Source organism: Trichoderma evansii (genome assembly GCF_050947405.1).
Source record: "Trichoderma evansii strain SZMC 28006 chromosome Unknown GGI43scaffold_1, whole genome shotgun sequence".
NCBI lineage: Eukaryota > Fungi > Ascomycota > Sordariomycetes > Hypocreales > Hypocreaceae > Trichoderma > Trichoderma evansii.
In genome coordinates, this window is record NW_028145205.1 from 2,938,430 (window position 1) to 2,962,615 (window position 24,186).

The 24,186-nt window shown below is 50.0% G+C and overlaps 6 protein-coding genes across 6 annotated transcripts; 3 read left to right on the forward strand and 3 right to left on the reverse strand.

The window, feature by feature from the left end:
* Positions 1 to 7,324: 7,324 nt before the first annotated feature.
* On the forward strand, positions 7,325 to 10,908 carry GGI43DRAFT_32029 (uncharacterized protein). Its single transcript, XM_083201842.1, has 2 exons — positions 7,325 to 8,754; positions 8,812 to 10,908. The coding sequence occupies exons 1-2, from the start codon at positions 7,631 to 7,633 to the stop codon at positions 10,586 to 10,588; spliced, it is 2,901 nt and encodes a 966-aa protein (XP_083066562.1). The 5' UTR covers positions 7,325 to 7,630; the 3' UTR covers positions 10,589 to 10,908.
* Positions 10,909 to 11,137: 229 nt separating this feature from the next.
* GGI43DRAFT_391678 (WD40-repeat-containing domain protein) lies at positions 11,138 to 12,628 on the forward strand. The gene is made up of 2 exons (XM_083204463.1): positions 11,138 to 11,470; positions 11,553 to 12,628. Exons 1-2 carry the CDS (start codon positions 11,425 to 11,427, stop codon positions 12,569 to 12,571), a joined length of 1,065 nt encoding a protein of 354 aa, XP_083066563.1. The 5' UTR covers positions 11,138 to 11,424; the 3' UTR covers positions 12,572 to 12,628.
* A 136-nt stretch (positions 12,629 to 12,764) lies between these two features.
* Positions 12,765 to 14,443, reverse strand: GGI43DRAFT_32003 (glycolipid 2-alpha-mannosyltransferase-domain-containing protein). The gene is made up of 4 exons (XM_083201840.1): positions 14,194 to 14,443; positions 13,855 to 14,115; positions 13,174 to 13,792; positions 12,765 to 13,115 (listed from the first exon to the last, which is right to left on the reverse strand). The coding sequence occupies exons 1-4, from the start codon at positions 14,339 to 14,341 to the stop codon at positions 12,959 to 12,961; spliced, it is 1,185 nt and encodes a 394-aa protein (XP_083066564.1). The 5' UTR covers positions 14,342 to 14,443; the 3' UTR covers positions 12,765 to 12,958.
* A 390-nt stretch (positions 14,444 to 14,833) lies between these two features.
* Positions 14,834 to 19,244, forward strand: GGI43DRAFT_420032 (Spc98 family-domain-containing protein; the record flags this gene model as incomplete). The annotated part of the gene is made up of 6 exons (XM_083207757.1): positions 14,834 to 14,905; positions 14,993 to 16,744; positions 16,916 to 17,503; positions 17,981 to 18,473; positions 18,558 to 18,690; positions 18,761 to 19,244. 6 exons carry the CDS (start codon positions 14,834 to 14,836, stop codon positions 19,242 to 19,244), a joined length of 3,522 nt encoding a protein of 1,173 aa, XP_083066565.1.
* A 130-nt stretch (positions 19,245 to 19,374) lies between these two features.
* On the reverse strand, positions 19,375 to 21,027 carry GGI43DRAFT_32403 (alpha/beta hydrolase). Its single transcript, XM_083201890.1, has 2 exons — positions 20,978 to 21,027; positions 19,375 to 20,891 (listed from the first exon to the last, which is right to left on the reverse strand). Exon 2 carries the CDS (start codon positions 20,833 to 20,835, stop codon positions 20,056 to 20,058), a length of 780 nt encoding a protein of 259 aa, XP_083066566.1. The 5' UTR covers positions 20,836 to 20,891; positions 20,978 to 21,027; the 3' UTR covers positions 19,375 to 20,055.
* A 311-nt stretch (positions 21,028 to 21,338) lies between these two features.
* GGI43DRAFT_32210 (uncharacterized protein) lies at positions 21,339 to 23,916 on the reverse strand. Its single transcript, XM_083201859.1, has one exon. The coding sequence runs from the start codon at positions 23,408 to 23,410 to the stop codon at positions 21,356 to 21,358; it is 2,055 nt and encodes a 684-aa protein (XP_083066567.1). The 5' UTR covers positions 23,411 to 23,916; the 3' UTR covers positions 21,339 to 21,355.
* Positions 23,917 to 24,186: the final 270 nt, after the last annotated feature.

Below are 24,186 nucleotides of genomic sequence, written 5' to 3' on the forward strand. Positions count from 1 at the left end.
ATGGCTTGAAGCCATTTAGTGGTGCTGTCCTGTAGGATACTTGTGCTTGAATAAATCATCCCGGGATATTAGCGGCGAAAAAAAAAAGAAAGAAAAATACAACCGAAGGCACGTTACACTCGTAGACCTGCGGTGAGAAAACTGCTATTCTGCGGTCTGATCCATACGCCGTGGGGGCGGGTACTAAACAGATGATCTTGTATGCCGTGTTTGAATAAAAAGGGTGGTATTTTGCTTCGCTTCTCCTAGGTTTTAATCCATCTTTTTTCGCTTCTCTTGATGTTGCCATTCAAAACAAGAAGATAGCGCTCACACTAATATTCGTATATTCATAGTACGAAAGTACGCCGTGAGACGCACTAAAATGAATGGGCTGATAGGTATTTCTTGCTTACCTTGGCCTGTCGCTAAATTTCAGTTCGAGAAAAAGTTCGAGAGGGGCTGGACGGGTGCTTTGTATGTGCTTAGGTGGTAGTCAGATCTGAGCGTCATGGTTTTCGCCGGTCTTACTACGTCTCCATGGTACAAGATGGATCCTCCTTAGCCTAGGTTCCATCAAGCTATCCAGATTCGCATCTATCCTGGACCCTGGATACATACTGTACAGTGGAATTAGTACTCCGTACTGCTACTTTATTATAACAGTAGTTGATTCTCGTACATCATCCCCTAATGGTGCTAGTTGATGAAATGCCACCGCCACAGCTATGGATGGATAGCCTATGAGTAAGGCTGCCGACCGCGAGACGCCCCAAAAAGTCAAAGCACGATCGGGCCGACGGCGAGTGTTCAACATACTACATGTAATGTGAAGCAGCCAAACATTGCGCGCCCAGAGCGTCTGGATAATAAATTAAGCAGGACCTAAGAATCTCCTTACGCCATGTGAATGAACATCTATGCGAGAAGCGTCACTATCGTATAAGCGCGCAACGAGAGTCAGGCACTTTGGCAGGGGCCTGCTAGCTGTGACGACGTTGATTAGAGTCTCGGCCGAGCTGGTTGGTTCTCGCGTACCGGTAATTAGCGTTGCATGGCTGATCCGGAGATGGTGCTTTTTCAGGCAATTAGGAGCCGGGACTCCCATGCCAAAGTTGCGGACTTCGCGGGCAAACCGAGCGATAAAGTGGGTTCCGGGGTACAGGCAGGTGTGTAGTATAGTATTTCGTAATAGTTGTCAAAGCACATTCAGGGTTCCGGTAGCTCTGCCTGTGTAAGACATACCTGTGTCGCTCGTGCCTCACACAAGCGCGTCCAGTGAAATCCTTTGCTTCATTATCCAACATTGGTTGGCACCAGATTCTACTCAATAGTAGTAGTATTTGAATATATTGGTTATTTGTCAACCACCTTCATTTGTAGCACACCCGATGAGCCTGTGGATCTGGGTCCAAGCTCCCTGTCCCGACGGAGAACGGCATGATACGGCGGTCGCGGGTGTATCAGCAGCCAGTACATTCGGCGAACAGATTGTTCCTAGCACTCCATAATAACAATGATCCCGCTTCTTGTCAAATAGAGCGATGAGTGATAAGTAGCCGAGTGATGCATACACCGTACGGAATACAGTGAGTAGCATATCTAGCTGAGGTTGGTTGGATTGTCCACAATCACACGCGAAAGGTACATAGTATTAGTATGACCCAGATGTTTAAGGTAGTAAGAGATTACTACACCTCATTCGGTGTAACAGCTATTTGTTGTTGAGTTAATTGGATTTTTAAAATATATATTTTCCCAGATTTCTCTATGTCTTGGAAGGAATCACAGGCGTAGAGCACACTGTTGGTTGCTCTTTTCTGTGTGTACTTGACATATCCCTGATGCTGGTACGTGCTCATCTTAGCAGAAAGAATATTCCAGCGCTTCTATGCCGGGGTCAAAGTCCGTGCTTTTCAAAGGCGTGGCGATCTAATAGCCCCAGACTGGGGGTATGAAGTACCAAAATTATCCGCAGGGCTTGTTGTGGAGTTGATGTCTTAGCTGGTGTGCTCGCTGATGACCCGCCTTGCGCTATTTTTCTTTCCAAAGGGTTTGACGGTCATGGTTCTCTTGTTTCAATAGTGGTTAGCACGGCGTCGTGCCAATGAAGGTCGAATGTTTTTTTCTACATTCATGCTATGTGTACTCCTTAAAGTGCAAGCGAACAACAGATGGCAACCCACTATGCTCGGTATGGATAGCGGTAGGCCGTTCAGTTGGGGGATGAAGATTGGTGCCACAAGAATCATATGATGCAATAACAAGAATTTGTTGCATTATGCATGGAGTAGCACCGTAAAGTTCTCTGGGAGCTCGGCTCTGTTTGCTCAAATTAGTTGAAATGATACAGAGCCAATTGGGTCACCGAAATTCTCTCTAGCTGCAAATTAGATAGCAGGGAAATTCGACGGGAGGTCGGTCACCGGTTCTCTCCGACTCCGGCGGTACTTGTGCCTGCCATTCTTAATGTACGGAGGATATAGCAAATGCCGTTGATGCTTGCGCTACCTCTAAACTTGGCTGCAGGTCAACAAAACGGACAAAAGATCGACGGCTGAGACTGCTGCGAATCGCTGCCCTAACAATGCACAGTAGAAGCCTATGGTGAGGATACCAGCTCCCTGGGATCGTACGTAATATTCCCGCCGGTGTTCCACGCGTGCGGCTGAAAGATAATACCACCAGCATGCCATCCACCTACCGCTCCGTATGCCCGCAGTGTCTTGGTAGTCTCCGCACAACCCAAGTGCTGGTACGTACTTTGTTTGAATAGCCTGGTGAATTGACTCAGCCGGATAAAGTAAACGCTTGTAGATGCTGGCTTCATACACGCAAAGGGGCAACGGAAGGTGGCCCGGTGTAGTGCTGAAACTGCAGATATCGTTTACTGAGCTGTTGCATTTACCGCTCTCAGGGTCGTTATGGCAGCTACATGCACGGAACAGTCCCTTCTTTGGGTAGATAGGGTAGCATTGATCGTCCTCGCGTGCAAGAGTTTACTCGGGCAAAAGGTGGATTCGCTGTCCACGGAACAGACGAATAAAAGATCCGCCAACAGCAGCCATGGGTATGCGATACTGTACGGTGGTGTAGCACTCTTTACTGAATCTGCATTGTTTGGAGTACTGTAAAAGATCGCCGACGAACCGTCAAAGGATGGTTTAGCCACTACATCCGCTGCTGTAACACTGCCTCCTTCCCAGCAGGCCCGCCTATTACGCGGTGCATGGGCAGGTTAAGGAATATTATCCCGTTTTGTTCTCGTAACTTTTTCCCTCTCTCTCTCTGGCTGTCATATGATACACATATCATACACCTAACGTGCCGAGCGAAGGAGCGTTGCTAGAACCAACAGCAAGACGGGCGGAATGAAACATCAGCTCTATATAGTAGGTATTAATATTGCGCGCAAACAAGGACGTAGCTGTACTACTCCGGATGAGTAACATTGGCCGAGGCTGTGGACAAGTTCATCCATGGCCTAATGCGCGGGGCCAAATCTGGGCATGAGATATTCTGAAATGGACTGCGGTGGATGTATCGCTCTAAACATGTGAGTACGCTTGAGCTGCAAATTCGGACATGGGAATTTCATGGTTGCCCTAGGGCCGGCTTTTGAATGACGAATTTTTTTTTCCTTTTCCAAAGCGGCAAATGGTGTGCACAGGCCATAGCGAATCTTTGGATTGCCGACTAAGAAACTTAGGCTCGCCACGCAGCGAAACCACACCCCCAAGCCGTCTTCTCAACCCATTCTCGTTGCTCTCAGAGGTCCCACTTACATGCCAAGGAAGCGAGAGCGACGAGACATCCCTGGCCGCCGTCTGCTCGGGATAAATGTTGATTAATTAACCTTCAGTGGGAGGAAGCAGGTGGGATTGTCAGCTGATCCCTTGCTATCGCGAAACGCGACTGGCCAGTATACGCAAGTGTCTATAAAGAGATAGAGTGTGGCAACTGCAGAGATGAACGAATCTGTGACCAACTGACCCCGTCAAGGGACCTGTAAGTACGAGTGCTGGAGGTGTCAAGTGAAGAAGGGGCCGTAGTTGAAGGCCACTGCACGTTTCTGATCTGATTGCTCCGGACGCCGATCAGTGAATGGCAAAAGCCCGTAAGCTTGGATCAATCGACGCGGCCGCTGATCGAAAATCAAGGTATGATGAGCTCAATATCTCACTTGAGATGTTTCGGATTCACTGATCCATGGCGCACCACTGTACGTGATAATCTGCAGTCGCTCCCACCCACATGGTTACACCACTGCAACCACAAGTTCCAATAATAACCAACCCCAGAAGGTCGGAATGCTTGCCGAGCTCATCCTTTTTAGTGCGCCGAACACCCTGTCGACAGATCCCTGAACTTTTACGTCTGGCGACCCTTGTAATGTGACCTCAGGTTGTTGTAGCGAGAAGCAGGAAGCGCTTTTACATGTACGGACAGGAGGCCCGCAGCTCATGGTACTTTTGGTTGTCTCAGCCCGGCTCTTGTGCACCATAGGCCCTAGGAAGTAGTACATACTGACTCGCAGTATAAACCAACATGCCACACACCAGCTTGGTTCTCAACGACCAACGTACTTGACAATCTTCAACCAACGTGCTTTTTTTGGTGGATATATTTTTAGGCAGATATCATGGTCCAACTGAAAGTCACACTGGCTATATTCCTGCTGCACAGGAGGATACTGACAATGTCGGCGTGTTCAAGAGTGCGCTGTGCAGGGAGTAGCCCGGGTTATTGCGATGCTGCAGAGTGCTTCTGGTGGCAGTGCCGTGTTGGTGCGCGAATGCACTTGTACTGTATACGAACCGACCACGGCCTGGCCTGTGAAATATGGGTTCGGTATCCGCGGAATTAATGCGTGCTGTGGCTTAGGCCTTGACTCTGATGCCGCTGATGCACATGCCGGCAGTAAGGTGAATCTCGCCCTTTGTCTGCGTTGAGCCTCTCTGCCCATCGAATGCTCGATCTGCCGGGCTGTAAGGGGGCGGTGGCCGTGGCACCGGCCCTGGGCGTGTGTGTAGCGAGGCGAGGCGAGGCACTGGACGCAGTGGCCGCCGGCAAACGTCCAAGTGCTATCGATTTGTAATACGGTGGGTATCGAGATGCCACGAGCCTGTGACGATTCGTGCCAGCTCGAGAAGAGTACGAGACGAGCGTGATAGGTGGAAGGCTGTTGGTTGTGTCGAGGGACAGGCCCTGGACCCTGGAAGCGTGAGAGGTGAGAAACAGGACGGAATTACAGGTATACGCGTACTCATACTTCGCGCAGGCAGTGAGATCGGCTCTCGTCGTTTTAGCTTCTGATGGCCGGGTTCGTGCCTTCCAGGTGTCTCGCTCCCGGCACTTGCTCTTTCCAGCACGAGCCTCTTACTACATCACCTCCCAGTACCTGCCAACCTAGTATCTAGACAGGCGGCAGTATCAAGTGAGACCCTGCATTGCTGCTGCTTACAGCGCACACCACAAGTATACACACGTAAGGCAAGACACAGCCAGCAAGTTGCCTTTATCAGAGAAAGGAGCAATAAGCCTTACTCTATCTTCCCGTTCGTTCATAGTGCTGTGCTAGTCGTACCTAAAGTAGTACGACCTGTAAAACATTGAATTATGGTGGCAGTCGCGGCTGCCTGCCCTGCTACCTTGTCCATTTCGGCTAAAAGACGCACAGCAGATACTACTACTACATGCCTATAGTACTTGCTATATTACAGAAGATAGCAACTCAAGATGTTAAATTAAATCCCATGTACTTCGTACCAGTGCCTGGCATATTCTCTCGCATCCTCCACCACCAAAAGTGCCATCTCCGCGATACTCCGTCCATCTCCCGTTCTTGCGTTGCCTCCTGGAATTTCCTCTGCGGGAGTGACAGACCGTCCAGTGAGAGGGTGTGTGCGGTGCGGCTGACTTGCGTCGCTTCAACCCATGTTGCTATACGCACGCCCTTCCAGCCACGGCAAAAGGTGGTGTGTGCGCAATCTGTTTCCGTGGTGCGCGCGTGTGTTCTGCTGCTTCTTTTCTGCGCGAACCACGCCGCTGTGTCTAGGGCCTAGTCAGCCATCAATCCTTTTAGCGTGCGACCAGGATGCCCCATTGAGTATCAAGACCGCATCTTCCCTGGCCTGAGCTGGCCTTGGCCCTCGTACGGACGCCAGCCACAGTCGACAAATCTCCTAGCAGAGGCTTTTTGGGAATACCGTGCCGCTGCCAGACCGGTGCCCTTCCTGCAAGTACTCGGAGGGCCTATCCAGCCTAGTTGTGTCCTTAATTACGCCGCGAAGAGGTACGGGATCCTGTGTCCGGCAGTGCAAGGCAGCTTGTAGTATTGCAGCAGCTACGGCGTATAGCGGCGCCTCATGCCGTGAAACCTCTCTGCCGGCGTCTTGCCCTCGACTGGGCCAGGCTGATGAGGCTTATGGTCGTGAATGACGCTGGCTAGCTAGGCTGCCGTCATGGGCTGCCAGCACCTGAGCATATCATCGTCGCTCGGGCCCCCAGAGAACGGCCCCCCATGATGGCATGACGACGACGGGTCCGTTGGCTGCTAGCACGGCCAACTGTGCGCTATGCTCGCCGCACGAAGTACTATTTGTGTGCATCGGATTATACCTCGTACCTGTAGGTGCTCCATTGCCTTGGATACATTTGCACCCATGCTCTTGGCCGTGGTCCCGGTCTGTAGGGCCGCGGCAACAACAACGGAGTGGACCATCTCGCACGTGTGGCAAGGTGGGCTGGACGCTCCATATTCATAAGTTCAGGTCCGGAGCGGCACTATCGAATGGTCCTTTTGGGGCTTCCTCCAGGCCATGGACCCTCCGGCTACTTTTGACTCGAGACTGATACTGACCAACGACCTGGCTAGCCAGATAGTTATTTGCCTTGTACCCACCCAGCACCACGCTTGCTGTCTCGATTCCGGGCCAGCATACAGGCCTCAGCCGTGTCCGGCCCATTGGTAACTGCCCTTGTTGGTCTCGTTTGGGGTTGCTTCGGTGTATCTGTTCCTCTTCTACCGTTCACTTGACTGGGTCCTGCTAGCTCCCCTCGCCTACCTTGTCCGTCTCTTGGGGACGACTCTTTTTTTGTGGGCAGCAGTGGCTTAAATCTCAAAAGCCACTGATACCCTCCTCGTCGCCTCTTCGCCCACCCGCATCTTCCCCATCTTCTCCCCAGATTCAGCAGCTGGTACTAGTAACCGCTGGGCCATTTATCTTGACCTTTTCTCAAAAAAACAAAAAAAAAAAAAGTTTAGCCCTGTTGGCATTTGGTTTTATTTCTTCATAATTTTGTTTGCTTCGTTTCCCTGGCTGGAATAAGAGTTATAGACTGGATTAACCATCTTGATCACTTACAAGCCTCTTTTACAACAACTCGAATCTGAATCATTTTGCTCACTTGACCAGCGATCTTGTTTCTGGTCCATTCATCTGTTATTGGTCTTCACGGCTCCGCCACTCATCTGGCAGCCTTCTCCTTTTAATCCTGTGGAACAGCCCGGAGGGAGTATTTTTTGACGCCTATCAGCCGGTCCTTCCTCGCTAGGCGCTCTCCTTCCTTCTTAATTCCTCTGGTTTCCAGGATATGCGATTTTAACAGCTACTGTCATCTTCAAAAGAACAGTGGCATATTCTCCTCGATGGGTGGATTACCAGCTCTAGAGTCTTTGCATCGAGTTCCGCCGCCGGATACCCCCCCTGAACTTATAAGCCCAAGCGCAACCTCGTTTTCTTCCAGGTCGTCTCCTCTAGAAGAACAAGCAGCCTGGGGACCTCGCGCTTCAGTTTCGCTCACTACTGCTTCCATGTCCCACTATGGCAAAGCCTCCGTCGATATGTCTTCTGAGAGTAATACAGAAGGTAATCGAGGGCGACAAGAATCGGTTGGCAGCTCGTCCGTCCGACAACAGCTTCCTTCGCTAAGCAGCCTTTTTGGTCCACCCTCGTCTTTGAGGTCCCTTAGCTCACCACAGACGGAGCGCCCTGGCCTTTATCCTTCGCCTTCCCCCTTGGATAGACCACGACTCTCGTCGAGTGGAAATCTCTCTAGTTCCTATTTCCCGCAAAACATTTCTTCTTCTCTACCGCAACCGCGAAACTCTTACGATGTTAAATACGATCATCACGACAGACAAGCCGCCCACCCGCTGACACCCTCCTTTGTTGGACCGCATTCGTCTGAGTACCCAGACCACGGCCACAGGGGCTCGGACGCACGTTACGAACCAGAATTAACCAGGAAATGGTCAGTCTATCGTGAAGATGCAAGACAGGAATATCCCGTAGGACCACGCGATTCTTTGCCGTATTTGCCACCCCAAGACAAGTTCAGATCTCAGCTGTCTGCACCCAAAGACTCAGTTAATGACTACTCCGAACGTCGACTCAGCCAAGCAGTACACGGCCCAGACACTAACGCGCAGTCAGCTTCAGCTGCTGCTGTGACTGCCGAAATTGCTGTGTCTAAAGATGGCCTGGGACCGAAAATTTGGACAGGCACACATTTCCTCCCGAGATTCGTGCGAGCAGCCGAAGTACCAGGTGAAGGGATGTGCTATTTCTACGACGATGGGAGTCATTGTAAAACCGTGATTGATGGCGAGGCTGTGAACGCCCACTGGGGCGTAACCAAGGCGGGGAAACCTCGAAAGCGGCTGGCTATTGCATGCGTAACTTGCAGGGAGAAGAAGATCAAATGTGATCCAGATTATCCTCGATGTGTCCAGTGCGAGAAGTTTGGTCGCATCTGCAAGTTTAAAAATGCGTGAGTATCCCTACACACAGGTATGCATTTTCAGAGACCTTGCTGACACTATTCTAGACCAAGAGGGGGCCATAACACCTCACCATCGACTTCTCCTATAGAACTTGATGATGGCCGGCAACACAACGGCTCACTTGATGCCGGCGACATTCGACGCTCAGTCAGTGACGCCAGCTCTCCCAGATCACCCCGAGCCGGAATGCATGCAGATTCCCCAGATAGGGGTTACGGCAAAAGGCTCAAGATTGGCTCTGAGGCATACGTCTCTAATGGCGAATCTCCTGCTTCATTCAATGCTGTGACGGATTATTCGAACCCACGAATTGCTGAACAACAGCCTTTCCCCGAGCCGACTAGAATTTCTGATGACGTTCTTGGCCGTGCTTGGCGGACAGACCCCTTTGCGTCGAATCCTCACTTGATCACGAGCGCTTTGACTAGATTCTTCGCCAATGTCGATAGCACCATGATTCTACAATTTCTTCCCGAAGAAATCTTCAAGTACTGGGTTATCACCTCCGTTGACCGCAAAAGCCCCGAAGATTTGATGCTACTGTACAGTATGCTCGCTGTTGGCTCTGCGCTCTGCGGCGACCCCAAGCATATTGCGTATGAGTATGCTCAAGTAGCACATTATGCGCAAAAGATGACGGAGATGCAGTGCTTACAACTAGTACAGAGCAGGATTCTCCTTGCTGTTTACTATATATCAACCTGCCGTACTAGGGAGGCTGATGAGCTAGTTGCTTCTGCGGCTGCCAGCGCAGCTTGTCTACAGCTAAGTCTGGAGCTCGATCACTCTAGGGAGTCGTCTATGACCACTTTCCCCCTGGGACTTACTAGGATAACCTATGCTGAATCACGCAAGAGAACATTCTGGTCTTTGTTCATGCTAGAAAGGCTTAGCGGGCTTTTCCCAGAGAGGCCGGTAATGCTCAATGCAGAAGATATCTATGTTCACCTCCCTACCGATATTCACAGTTTCGAAAAGGGAATTGAGGCGCAATCACGAAGCTTCGACCCATATGAGCTTATTAGAACCGCTGAGCAACACTCCGACACCGCTGTCGCTGGCTACCATATTGAAATGGTGCATATCTGGGCTGATTGCCAAGCTACCATCTATAGAATGGCTCTTAGGAGAACTCCTCTTGAAGCGGAAACCGTCAAGCTACAAGCTCTCGTCGAGAAAGCCGAAAAATGGAACTCTTCTTTACCCTCTCGTATGACATTCGGCGGGACAAACCTCGAGGCTGCTGCCTATACCAGAAGCATCGGTACTTTCCTTAGCATGCACCTTCTTTATCACCATACTATGATTGAATTGAATCGACATCGCCATGGGGCCAACCAGCTACCCAAAGATGTGCAGATGGAACACTCAGCCAAGTGTCGGGACCATGCAAGCAGCGTCATTGACATGCTAAATTGTCTTGAGCGTATTTTGAGGGTTCGGCCTACGTTGTTAAGCATTCCTCCCCCTGCCATGGCCATTGTTGTCACAGAGGCTGTCGATGTCTTGACTGCAGGTGGGCCGATGACAGTCCTAGGAGAACTAATTGATCGGGTCCGAATTGCAAAATCCGCCGTTGATAAGATGACTGGTGTCTGGGGATCATCTTCAAAAGATCGACTGGCCATCGACCGGCGCCTCCAAAAATTGAATCGAATTCGCGAACAGGGATCACGATCTCCGAGCCCTATCCAAGGCTACCGCCTGCTTCCTCTCTCAGAAGAAGCCAGAGACAAAGAGAATAGCCACTGGCAGATTTTCGATCCTATTGAGGACACATTCCCAAAGGACATGGATATGATTTACATTGCACTTGATTAGATCAAGCCTAGCAGCAAATCTTTTCTTCGCCTTTCTTTCTGCGAGGTACAGAAGCGAGTTACTTTTGCTTGTTTCTTTTCTACATATATATTTTATCTTCTTCTTTTTTCCTTTGTGGCCCCCTTTACGTTTTCCCCTTTTACTTTTCCCTTTTTACGTTGGTTTTGGTTTGGCATTGGCATTGGAATTATGTAACGTGTTATGGCATAATTTAGCGTTTTAGACAGCTGCCCATTTGGGCAGATTAGGAGGCATCAAGATCAGGGCAACTTGAATCGGATGACACAGGATGAGGAGTTTGGGCATTCGATATATCAAGGAGGTCTTGATGAAGAATCTTTATATTGACTGGGAGGCTACAAAATCTATATGACGTGTCACGTTTTATGTCTGTATCTATATGTAAACTACATTTCAAGTTATAAATGAGTTCCCGTCGAGGTGTTGTTGGACTTGTCACGTGTGGTGTCATGTGATGCAACGTGCAGTTGGAGTTGTATATAACTTGATAATGGCACTGTATAACATTGGCTAGTTGAATGAAGCGACGAGAACAGCGACTGTGATAAACAGCCTTCTGGCTTTCTAATATTCATGGACTTGTGCCTAGCAGCTCTGTGTTTTTCGCTTCAAAGGTAAAGAGGACGAAAAATAGAATAAAAAATCGGAGACGTCACTATGCCGCTCTAAGAGAGCTAATCATTCTCAGCGTCTTATAATTTTTCCTCCTTCTCACTCAACATCCTTCCATGTCGTGGCCCTGATTCATTTTGGCATACGCCATTACGAATACTAAGAAAAAACAATGATAACGATGAGCCGTAGCGCTTTACACAATGGCTTTCCCAGATAGGCCCGTGGCACATCTTCTTGGCTCCAATGGTTCGTTTCGCTTCGTTTATACCCAACACAATGTCTTATATTGAATCGTCCACCACAACTAACTCTTTCTATAAATTCCTAGGCCCCGTTCATGCTGTAACTTATTCTGCTTCTCCCGGGAATTACATCCTCACCGGGTCGGCAGATCGTTCAATCCGGCTGTACAATCCCTTCCCTAGCACGTCCGTCCCTGAGGTCCGACCCAGCGCAAAGCCGGCCGTTCCACAGGGACGCCTCATTCAGACGTACGCCGCGCATGGGTACGAGGTCACTAGCCTCGCCGTCGCGTCCGACAACGAGAGCTTCGTGTCTGGAGGCGGCGACCGCGCGGTCTTTTTGTGGGACGTGAGTAAAGCGGTGACGACGAGGCGGTTTGGGGGCAACGCGCAGGGGCATTCGGCGCGGATCAACTGCGTGAGCTTTGCTGGCGCGGGGGACTCGCTGGTGGTGAGTGGAGGGTTCGACACGACGGTGCGGGTGTGGGATGTGCGCAGCACGAGCTTCAAGCCGATTCAGGTGCTGAGCGAGGCGAAGGATGCGGTGACGAGCTTGGCGGTTATGGGGCCGGAGGTGATTGCGGGGAGCGTGGATGGGAGAGTAAGGAGCTATGATGTGCGGATGGGGAGATGTACTACGGATGTGATGGGCACGAGTGTGGTCAGCTTGGATATCACGAGGGACGGCAAGGCGATGCTGGTGGGTTCGTTGGACAGCAAACTACGATTGATTGATAGAGAACATGGGACGTGTCTCAGGGCGTACTCGGACCCGTTGTGGAAGAATGAAGAGCTGCGGCTGCAGTCGATACTGGGCGGCAAGGAAAAGTACGTGATGGCTGGAGACGAGATGGCAGGAGAGACAGATGCTGGTGGTGCAGGCAGAATCTGGGCGTGGGATATCCTATCGGGCAAAGTAGTAGCCAAAGTGACGGTGCCGTGGGGACCGGCAGGCCACGAAGTCAAGAAGGTAATCGGAAAAGACGGCAAGCCAAAGGTGCGAAACAATGTCATCAGCTGCATGGCATGGCGGGATGGAGGCTGGGGAGATCAGTTCTGCGTGGGAGGGACGTCTGGAGTGGTGACCGTATTTGGGGCGTTGTAGTAATACAGAGCATATGGCACATAGAGTAAACTTTTTAGTTCAGGAGCAATTTAATAAATCTTGTTCTTTTATTTTGTCCTCATTGAGGAGCTATACTGCGTGTCATGGTAGAATTAATCTCTTTGAAGAATAGGTATATGGATATAAGATAGCCATGGCAGCGCATACGGCGAATGCTTGGATGAGGGGATGTCTTCATCCTAAAATTTCTCATAATATGGCAATAACGATAATAAGAGAACATTTCATATCTTGTGGTAGTAATTTCCCGACACAATATGGTATAAAGATACGTGTATCGGGGGCGCGGTCCTCGGAGGTGGTATATTGGAAAGGGATGAAGCTAGTTACCTCATACTGTTTCCTCCTTCATTGACATACTTTCGTTCAGCCCATACCAGCATATTTGAACCAGTTCGGCCTACAGTCTTCTCGATGAAGGAATGGTTCGCCATCCGTCAGTCGGCCGGTGACACAGCCCTTGCACTTGGGAGAGTTGGGGCAGTTGAAGAAAGGAATGTGCTGATAACCAATATCTCGGAACCTAAAGGGTAGTTTAGTAAAGACGGCCTTATTTGGGAGACTGGAGAAAAAAAACTAACCAGTGAATTTTGCTTGAATCCTCAAATAGGCCCAGAGCAATGCTGTGAACGGGTGCATCGCCCCATCGTTCATAGAAAAAGCCTCCAGCACGATCGAGGTGCTCAAAATAGTCTTCATATGCCTTGCTCCTCCAGAATTCCATATCAGCAACCTCAAAGTTGCTCCAGAAGTGGCATGTAGAGAAGCCCTGGGCCTCTTTATTGTGTTGCGGCCGTCGGATATCGTCAACAACCCATTTAATAGCACTACGTTCGTGTAGGTAGTTGGGATGATCGGCCAAGAACTTGACCGTCTGGGGCCACAAGGTAGGTAGGGTATGAGGGTCGTCGTATAAGGTAATGGTGAAGCCGTACGTCTTGTTGTTGTCCTGCATATAGCGGAAAACGTCATAGTCGACATCGCAGAAGAAGTGTACCTTGGGTTCGACGCGCCAGTAGTAGCGGACATCCTTAAGGGCGGGATGCTTGTAGAACATGCCACTGTTCCAGCGACACATCTGATGGTATGACATCATATCGGCATATTGAACTCCATTCTTCTTCAGCACGGCAGCGGATTCTTTGAAGATTGCGGGATCGATCCATGAGGGCGCGTCCCAATGCTCGTTGGGGATGAGTTCTACGATTGCTACTGGTTAGCCCTAGAAATGGTCGTGTGATGTCTCAAAGCAAGCAACGCACCGTAGTTGCACTTGGCATTGGTCGCCGCGCTCGTCTTTTTCTTGAACTCTTCAGAGAAGGGCTTGTCATTGAAGAAAGTCCACGGGTAGTTGAATTTATTGTTCCATGTCCGCTCCAGGTCTACCATGGACGCTACCATATCGTCCACCTCTTCATTGCGGACAAGGGCCAGCAATGTGGCACTGACTCGATCGGTGTCTTCGGCGTCTGGCGCATACTTGTCAGACGTTCGTACGAGAGCTCCCTCAGGTTCGCCGGTAGCTGCAGAATTGAAAAAGCTGTTAGCTTATCTTCCCTTGTGTCTATCTGTTCTGTTGTTTGGATGCACCGTAGACTTACGATCCAAGTTGGGGTCGCGCTCAAAGTTGATGTACCGATCGCCTGGGCTGTTGTATCCAGATGAAGGCTTGAGGACCTGGTATAGGAAGAAGCACCACAGCACAAGGGCCAGGCCTCCTAGTGTCCGTACTGGCCGGGCTATGGCCATGATGTAGAAGATGCGATGGTTGCGAAAAGCCCGATGGTAAGGCTGCAGGTTTAATTATCCATGGGAGGACGCTTTTCTTCGGCCAGAGCAAAAAAGAGTCAGGGATTGATCAATGAATCAGCTGCTCAACAAGCTTTGGTAGCAGCGCGCCTATTCGATTCAGCCGGGCATCCAACCGTCCTTGTCGTGTGGCTTTTGCGAGTGGATGCCGCTATGGTTGTATCTCCGAAAACAGATTCAAGTTGAAAGGGGCGTAGTTGTTTTATGCTATGGAGGGACGCTAAGAAAATCGCCTGCCGATGAGAGGTTCAGAAGGTCTCTCCCCCACATACGCGCTAGAGACGCGCTAGAACTGGCCCGTTAAGTGCCCTTAAGCTGTTGACTTTACCACATGTAGCGGAACCGCCGTCTTTGGTGCTTCAAATAAGCAACTTCACGTCATCATCAGCTTCGGTTGGCCGCCATTGCTGCTAAAAATGCCAACCGCTGGCAATGGCCCACGCCGCAACTCTTGGGGCTCTCACTGGAGAGCTCATCGAAGCTGTCACAGGGCTTCCTAGCAAGGTGGGGAGGGGAGCCCATAGATATCTTGAGGTAGCTTTTGAGCTTCATAGACTGGAATGGCTAACCGTTTGAATTGCGTGCCATCAGACAAGATCCAGGAGATATAAAGCCCTTTACGATGCCACCTTGGCGACGATAAAATCTCAGGCGTACCTCCGCACGAACCAGTTCGAGGTACAGCACGCTCTCGATGGACTAGAAGAACGCTTCCGAGTAAACAATCGGGATGGCCTCGCCGATGAATTCCGCGATAGCTTGGATAGACTGGAGGAGCACGCCACCAAGTGGCACCCAGAGATATTGGCTCTACTCCTCGGGCTATCCGATCAACCGACCTTTAAGACGAAGCTCAGCGACCTCGATGCCGTACGATTGCGCGAAGAGCAGAAAAGGGAAACTTTCAGCTGGGAGGACGTCGCTCGAGAAGATGGCTGGGATGAGGATGAGCTTTTATGGCAGTCGATTGATTACGCGCAGGAATCTGGGGACGAATCTTTCGAAGACGAGCCGGATGAAACGCCCAAGGAAATGCCGCTGTTATATGCCAACGATGTCGATCCTAATCTGCATAAGAAGGGAAGGACTGCCGCCGATTATATCATCCAGCCCGAGGATACAGAGTTGTTGAAAGCTCTGCAGTCGACGCAACAGTGGCGGATTGAGGTTCCTCAGAAAGATGATATAGGACTCGTCCAGAAAATTATTATTTCAGAAACGCAAGTTGTCCGAGAAGTTCTCTCTATGCTGCAGGGTTTGAATACCACACTTTTTAATGAGGCCACCGGCTTACCTGAGCCGAATTTCCACATGCAAAACATCGCCTGGGAGACATACAAGGCCGTTATACGCAACATTGCAGATTCTGGCCGGCGCATTCTGCTGCTTTGGAGGTTTGTTAGCCATCCACAAGTCATTCCGCATCTTCAGGCGTTTCAGGACTGCATCACAAAGCGGCTTCGAGATTTTGACACGAAGCTCTCGCAAATAGAGGCTCGCTTTGCCGCACCCACGGGTGAAGTGATGTTTACCTTGCTATCTGTCATTGGAGAAATCACACCATGGCTGCAACCGCTTCTTATCCTATCCGATATCATCGCACAGATTCAGGACTCTTCCAGGTCGGATACGTTCCGATACCTGGAGCTCCTCTACGACGAAACTACGCTGGCTCAGCTGAGAGATGACATGGCTACCTATGAATTCCTTGCCCGAATATTTCTCGAGTGTTTTCAGGTATATATCCGCCCGATTCGCCACTGGATGGATGAAGGACGTATTTCATCTGAAAACGAGATCTTCTTTATTGTCGAAAGACCAATAAAAGTACCCATGAGTCATATATGGCAAGATCGCTTTAACCTCCGCCAGAACGCAGAAGGGACGTTACATGCTCCAAAGTTCCTCAAGCCTTCAGCACACCGGATATACAACGCTGGAAAGAACATTGTTGTGCTGCGGCTCCTAGGCAAATATGAGCTAGGCAGCTCATCTACTGTTGAAGAACCGTCTCTGGATTTTGAGCATGTTTGCCCGGAAGGACTTGGTCTGGCTACATTCCCGGATCTTTTTGGTGCTGCCTTCAACCGATGGATCCAGAGCAAGTACCGTAAAACTTCCACAACATTGAAGGATGTTCTTTTTGATATGTGTGAGCTCTCATCAGGTTTGGATGCACTGCAGGCGCTGTATCTCATGTCAGACGGGTTTGCCACTGCATCATTTGCAGATCACTTGTTTGATAAGCTGGAAAACTTGAATCCAGTTTGGTATGATCGGTTTGCTCTTGTTGGAACTGCACAAGACGCCTTTGCGCCGCTACTTGACACGAGTGGCTTATCCGTAAGTGTCAGTGTTCAGGGCACACGTATGACTGTATCAGACGCCCGAGGTACGATTAGGGCCGCCTTGCCATATGTTATGGTAGATTACAGACTTGCATGGCCAATCCGCATAGTTGTTTCTGAAGAGAGTCTTGAAAACTATCGATCCATTTTCACTTTCCTCTTACAGCTTCGACGGGCTATCCACGTCCTCCACAAACCCAGGATCCTCGACAATTTCCCGACCGATAACGAGTACTGGGATGAACGTGCTTTATTCTACACTGCTCGCAGCAATCTATTGTGGTTCTGCACAACTCTTCAGTCATACTTGGCAACACTAGTCCTAGAGCCCAATGAAAGGGGGATGCGGCGTGATCTCTTGATGGCTGAAGATGTCGATTCAATGATTTCGGTGCACGCTGCCTGTTTAGAGCAAATGATTGAGCAAGCCTGCCTGGGGAGCAAGCTGGCACCCATACGGGAGCGAATTCTTGACATTTTAGATCTGGCTATCAAGTTGGAGTTGGCGAGGGAGGGGAAAGCTGCAATGGATGGATCTGAGCCATCTCACCTGTTTAGACGGGAACATGAAAGCAAAGAGGGAGCTACAAGAGAAGATGGGCTAACTACTGATGACTATATACAAGTGCTGGAAGAGATCACAGCCGACTTTGCTAAACATCTAAGCTTTATTTGCTCAGAGTTGAAGAGCGCCGCGAGGGCCTCGAGCGATACCCAATCGGCGAAATGGGACATTTTGGCAGATATGCTGCATGTGGGTGACAGAGGCAAGTGATGCTAGGCAAGATGCAGAGTTAGCAAAGAGGCAGTGAAATCCATTTCTAGAAGCAAATCAAAAGTCCCTGCAAGCCGTTGTATCGTTCATCATGTGCAAATTTGAATGCCCTTGATTGGTGGGAGAACACGAACTGCAGTAAATCCCTAGTTTTCTGCGTATGCTGTTGGTTCTCGGGTTACTAAAGTTCCCGTTTACATGTACTCCGTATGCAGGGTTCTGCCGTCGTCGTAATCCTACCTATACCTAGGTATGTACCATCCCCACCTGCCGGTCTCACGATAATAACCAATCAAGCTTAGCCTCTGGGAAGTTAATGTTAAGCTTAACGGCTGGCTGCCTATTTACGCAGGAAGGAGAAAATTATTCGTATCAACTTCGACTATGCATCCACCTGCTGTGATCAGTCTTTAGCAATACCCAAATGCTATTGACTCTGTTTCCTGTTGGTGCTAGCAACAGTCCCCTAACAGCGAATCTGTCATAATATCTACAGCCATGGATGATGTGGATGAGCGATCACGCCTGCTCCCTCAGCAGATTGACGAAGACTCGGGAGATGCACCCGCAGCGACTTCATCACGTCCCGAAATCAGCGCAGCGTTTCCGCGCCGCAGTCTGATCCATTGCATCCTCATCTTCATCCTCTCATTCTTATTCCTGTCAAGCTTCTTTTTCCAGCTGACTCCGCTGCTCAAGGCGCTCACGCGAAACATCTGCCACCGCGTGCGTCCAGACTTGGACCCGGACAGCCCCGAGTGCTACTTCGGGGAGGGTGTCAAGCCGGAGCTGGTGCTGTTTACCAGATTGAACTACGTGTTCAATAGCCTGCCGGGCATTTTAAGTGCTCTTCCGTATGGCTACTTGGCAGACCAGTATGGGCGAAAGCGCGGGTTATACCTGGCTCTCGTAGGTTCGGCCTTGGCGCAGTTATCCTGCATTATCATCTGTAAGTGCTTTTCAGCGAACCAAGCTCAAGCTGCGATAGTGAACACGGCTGTTAAAAAAATTGCTAACATAAAGATTTTGTCAGATTTTTGGCCCGACGTATTTCACTATCGACTGGCATTGATATCGCCATTTTTCATGTTTATTGGTGGCGGCACTCTCGTCTTCGCATCGCTCCTCTTCACGATGCTGTCAGATATTGCCCCTGATGCCCACCGGTAAGAGAGCCGGACGATTCTACAGCTAATTATGTTCTATTGATTACTGACTATACGTTTTCCAATTAAGTACTTCGACGTTTTTCGGCATGAGTGCTTCAATGTTAGCTGCTGGGCAACTCGTCAGCCCCTTGACTTCAAGGTTGATGCTGAAGAGCATCTGGCTTCCAGTCTTCGTCGGAATTAGTCTATACATCCCGATCATTGCCATTGCATTATATCTTCCTGAGACTCTTCATCTGAAGGCGCTGCCAGATGCCGCAGCGCCAGATTCGGCTGACACTGCTCTAGACAACCAGGAAGAGCGCGATATAGATATTGATAACCATGAAAGACCTTCGTGGATTCATCGGTGGCGCTCTTTTACTGAAGGAGTTTATAGGTTTCGAGCGGCTGCTCTATCCATTTTCTGGGGCAATCGACAGGTCACGTTGCTGTTGCTGACTATGCTCCTCGCACATTTAGGAGAGGGCGCGCAAAGTTCGCTGCTCCTATATGTATATGGGCGATTTGGGTGGAATCCGTTAAAGGTTAGCCCTACTCCTCCTCTTTAAACCTCAAGCTTTAGCTGGAGGGACAATAATAGCTGACCATTATCGTCCCTATAGGCTGAAAAATTGTTAAGATACTGGGCTGCTCTCAGTTTCATCTTGCTCGTATTTCTTCTCCCAGCGGTCAACTATCTTCTTACGATAAAGATGGCGATGCTGCCGAAAAACAGAGATCTGCTCCTTGCACGTATTTGCATCGTTCTACTGGTCGTGGGATATCTGGTCGTTGGTCTCGCTGGAACGAGCACCTTTATGCTGATTGGTAAGAAAAAATAACCCCCATGTACTAACTTACAGAACGACCTCTATCTTCTGGAATCATTATCAAGATTAAATCGAATTCTTTCATTATCCGCTAACAAAAGACAAATCGCTAGGTCTCGTTATATCCTGCTTCGGTTTCCCATTCGGCCTTTTCCTTCGTGGTCTACTTTCTGAACTGGTCGAGGGACATCACCACGCTCTACTCTTCACTTCTATTGGCCTGATGGAGAGCCTAGGTAGTTTCTTTTCTGGGCTATTCATAACTTTTTACTTTGAACTTGGCTGGGGTGGATCGTGGCAAGGCGTGCTATTCTTAACAGCTGCTTTCATATTTGCCCTTGCGGTGCCTATTTTATACTACGTCCGTGTGAGGTAGTGCACCATACTAGCAGTACGTCTTGGGATAATGAAGTAAACCATTAAGACTGCAAGATAGACTTATATCTCAGACGGCTTATGAATAAATAGAGATTTGGAGGCTAGGGTAGGGATGCCCTTTTGAATACAATATTCAATAGCTAATTAAATTTATCTCGTGATGGCCCTTCCTCTATGTGTAGCCCTTGTTCAACTGATCTGCAAGAAATTTCATAATGGGAAACATTTCCTCTCTATCCCTCGGCATAGCCACCTCTTTCCTCCTCCAGTTGACTACCCTCACTTCCTTGAATTCTCTCTTGACGACATCCGCCTCATCTTCATCCAGCTGACATACCAGCACCGGGGTACTGCTCTTTTCTCGACTACTCAACGAGGGGATCATGGATGATGGCAGAGGACCACCAATCGAAACGATGCCCTTGCACGTCTTTCCGAGCTTCCGCTTCGTGGCATCGTCGCCATCTGAAATGTCAACTATGCGCTCGACAGTTCGCAGCCGAGAAGCCAGTCCCAGAGCCAAGGAACCGCCCTGTCCGAATCCAAAGAAGAGGATGTCGTTCATTTCCCATCCGCACTTGTCGATCAGCGTCCCCTTGACCAATTTCTCCATGACCAGCCTTGACGCCTTGTCGAAGCCTGGATCAGCGTCGATGTCGCCCGTGTTGGTGTCCATGCTCAGGTCATCGCCCCAGTGGAAGTTCTGACCCCCAACGGCATCGGGAAGGAAGGCCGCTGGAAGGGGGGATGTACCGCGGACGGATATGGCGAGGACACCTGGGAGGGAGACGTTGCGGGCAAAGGTAGCAAAGGGGGCTTCGTGGTCGCCAAGGCCGTGGAAGAGGATGAGGATGGAGGTTGTTGACTCGGGCGGGTTTGGGAAATGGAGTTTGTGGGGGAGAGTGGAAGATATGGGGGAGAAGTCTGCTTCGGTGGGTATCCTTGGAGGCATGGTGGGCTATTGTCCGTGAAGAAATTGAGTCAACGAGGTTGGTTGCTGGGGTGCTGCTTTTATGATGATGCTATCATGAGTTTTATCTCAGAAACAGAAAACGCTCCACAAATGATGGTGAAAAGCAAGATGGGGCGCTAACTGTTTATGCAATAATTGACTGAATTGAGCCAAGTGTAACTGTGTATATAATGGAAAAGTTCAGGTATTCTGAATGCAGTTGTTGAAGCTGTATGACAAGATGAAAAAGATGTTAATGTACGTGTAATCCGCATTTACGGCGCGGAGGGGATCTCGGAATGGAGCATTGTCCCGGCGCCGGAGGGTCCCACTATCAAAGCATGCCAAGGGCGGGCCGAGATGCAACTTCGAGGTATCTTATTCATTGCTCCCTAAACAAAAGATCAAGAAACAACCATGCTTATTCGTTTATCAGAGACTACTTCTATATAGCTCATATACCAGGCACACAATTTATCCAATAGCAAACGCAGATATCAACACAGTAACAAAAGGGGAATCATCGTCGTCGAACTACTCTATGGTCATCCTCGCTCCTGGCCTTCACCCTAGACGGCCCAGCCTGCATCGGCGACCACTCGCCTTCCGCCGACCAAATGCCGGCCTTGGTATAATCTCCACTCGAGCTTCCTTGCATGAAGGCAAATCTAAAATATTCTGGCAGGTCTAGGGTGCTGTTTCTAGACCAAATAAAGCTGTCTTGTCGGTCGATGATGTCGTCAAAGTATCCTCGGAAACGCTCTACGTCATTAACCAGAATGCTGATGCCGTCGTAGGCATTGCCGGCAGGCTGATTCCAAGTGAATGTGATGTTGGACATGCTATGCGCGCCCTCACCAATGTGGATAACTGGCTGGGGAATGGTTGGCAGGAGGGTTCCCTTTTGCGCATCTCCTTGGAGAGCTGCAGGTGTCTCCAGCACAGGGTCAAAGCCCCAACGGGCAATGCCATTAATAAAAAGGCCGATCAAGAGACCCTGGTATAGCAACGATGGTCGTGTCTGCAGGCTTGTGCCTGGTAACAGCAAAAGGGCCAGGACATAATGATGGATGCGCAGTTGAAGCCCCGGCAGAGTCAAAGAGATGATGATGCCAAAAATGAAAAGGGCGTACAGTTTAATGTATTTGATGAATCGCCCCTCTTGTCTAAAGAAGAACACTTGCGAAACGGCAATGCAAAATATGATGATGACAATGACGGCCAGAGCTGCTCGGGCTCCCGGCTGCTGGTCGAGGTCGTGCTTGTTGAGACGCTGGATGGGAATAAAATCCAGAGTATAGTTGGTCAGAGCGCCAACCCAGCAGGCGCCCAACCAGAGGACAGTCTTTTCGATTTGAGCAGTCAAGTGTTTGAGCGTGCGGCGGACGCCCATCTTGTCGTACATGACCCATGCGCAAAACATGGCAGGCAGATATTTGCCCAGAATATTAGAGAATAGATCTGTAACAGTCGAGTGCCCGGGCTGATCGAGCGACATGCCGACTGCCCAGAACAAGCCGGTGAACGTAGGGAAGAAGAAGAGCGCCGGATTAGCCGTGAAAAGTGACAAAACGGTAGTGAAAACGACTGAAAGAGCCAAGATGGACCATCTCTCATCCTTGGCTTTACATTTGATATCTGGAACGAATCGGAACGAGAGCGGGAAGTAGGAATCGAAGCTGATACTCAGAATGCCATTTCGCTGAGAGCTGATAAAGTCTTGCTGCTGACCAACAAGCTCCACGACGCCACAGCCTCCCTTTGCGTCGGAATAGAGGCCGGCGTGGACAGCCGAGGCGCAAATGTACGAGTCGCCGCGATATGTAGCCAGCTCGGGGTGGACGTCGCTGGACGGTCCTCCAATCACCAGCGACCGGTAAATAATCTCTTGGTCGCCAACTGCTCTGGGATTCAGGACGTGGTAGCTGTCGCAAGAGGCCGGGCATTGGAAAGCAAATCCACTGCCATTGAACGGTCTGCAGTCGTTTCCATCCAAGCCGCAGCCGTTACCCGCACTCCAGTATGTATCACCGCACCCGATCGGCTGCGACTGGCCCCATCCCTCGACAGTAGAGGCAATCGTCTCTTGGCGCTTGACGAGCACAAATGTGATGACCCATACTGAAAAGTAAAGAAAGACGGTCCAAAAGCGATAGGCCTTGGGCAGGAATCGCTCGACGAGGTACAGCGGATATTCTTGCACGACAGGGAACAATGGCTTTATGCGGTACGGCTGAGCGTTCGGCGGGCCCTTTGACCATTTGCCAATTGCGAGCAGGACTCGGCGAATTGGGTAGGGAATCTTCTTCCAGCGCTTGGACGAGCGCTCGTCCTGGATGAAGCGCGGGGTGGGCGCATTGCCGTCGCTGCTGCTGTTGTCGTCGATGACTTCGAGCGCTGCGCCGGGGCTAACAACTGCAACGGGACTGGGACTCTCCAGCGGCGCATCAGGGTGATCAATCTCCGTTACTGTGCTAGTTCCAGCGCCAGCGCCAGTGCCGGCATCGTTGCGCTCTGAGTCGTCCTTCATGAGTGGTTCCTGTTCATCGTGATAGGGCTCGAATGGTCTCACCATGGCTGATGAGCGCTTGGGGAAGAAGAGAAGGAAAAGAAAGAAAAGAGCGACGCTCGTATCGTTATAGACTGTAACGTAAGCTTGCAGCGGGCAAAATAACGATTGTCACAGCCACTAAATGGGCTTCAACGGGACGGCTCAGCCTCTAAATACAGGGGATCTGGTGGGTCGAAGCAGACAATCGCTCCGGAAGCTCGGGATGTCTGGAGATGGAGCGTCCAAGGACGGAGTAAGCGGCACACAGTTTAGCTTGCGGAGTGTGATTGGGCGAATCGGCACTCATCACACGCTACCGAGCTGAGTTGTTATAAAGGTAAAAAAAATATCACGAATCGCAGATCCTGGGAGATGGTCGTGTTTAGTTGAGAAGTTGCTATTGAGCCGCGCAGAAACAGACAAAGAGCTCAGATGATGCTCCTTTTGTCTCAGACATTTGCGCTGTTTCGGGTTCTTCTACACGTTGACGGATCCGTTCAGTGGCGGCTAGCCAGATCCAGAAGACCATTTATTAAATCGCTCGCTAATATTTACATGGCGAAATAAGTCTTGCTTCGCTAGTATCCAGGTTCATCTCGGCAACTACCGCAGAGCCACTTAAGCGGCATTTGAGGCATGATTGCTGCATTATTCCAACATAATATCTCATGATATTGGCGGTATAAATCATCGCCCGGGCAAAGTGGTTCTATAAAGGGTAAGGCGCATGTACTAATTATCGGCTGAAATTCGGCAAAAGATAAGGCGATGCTAAAGTTGCACATGTGCCTTATCAGTCT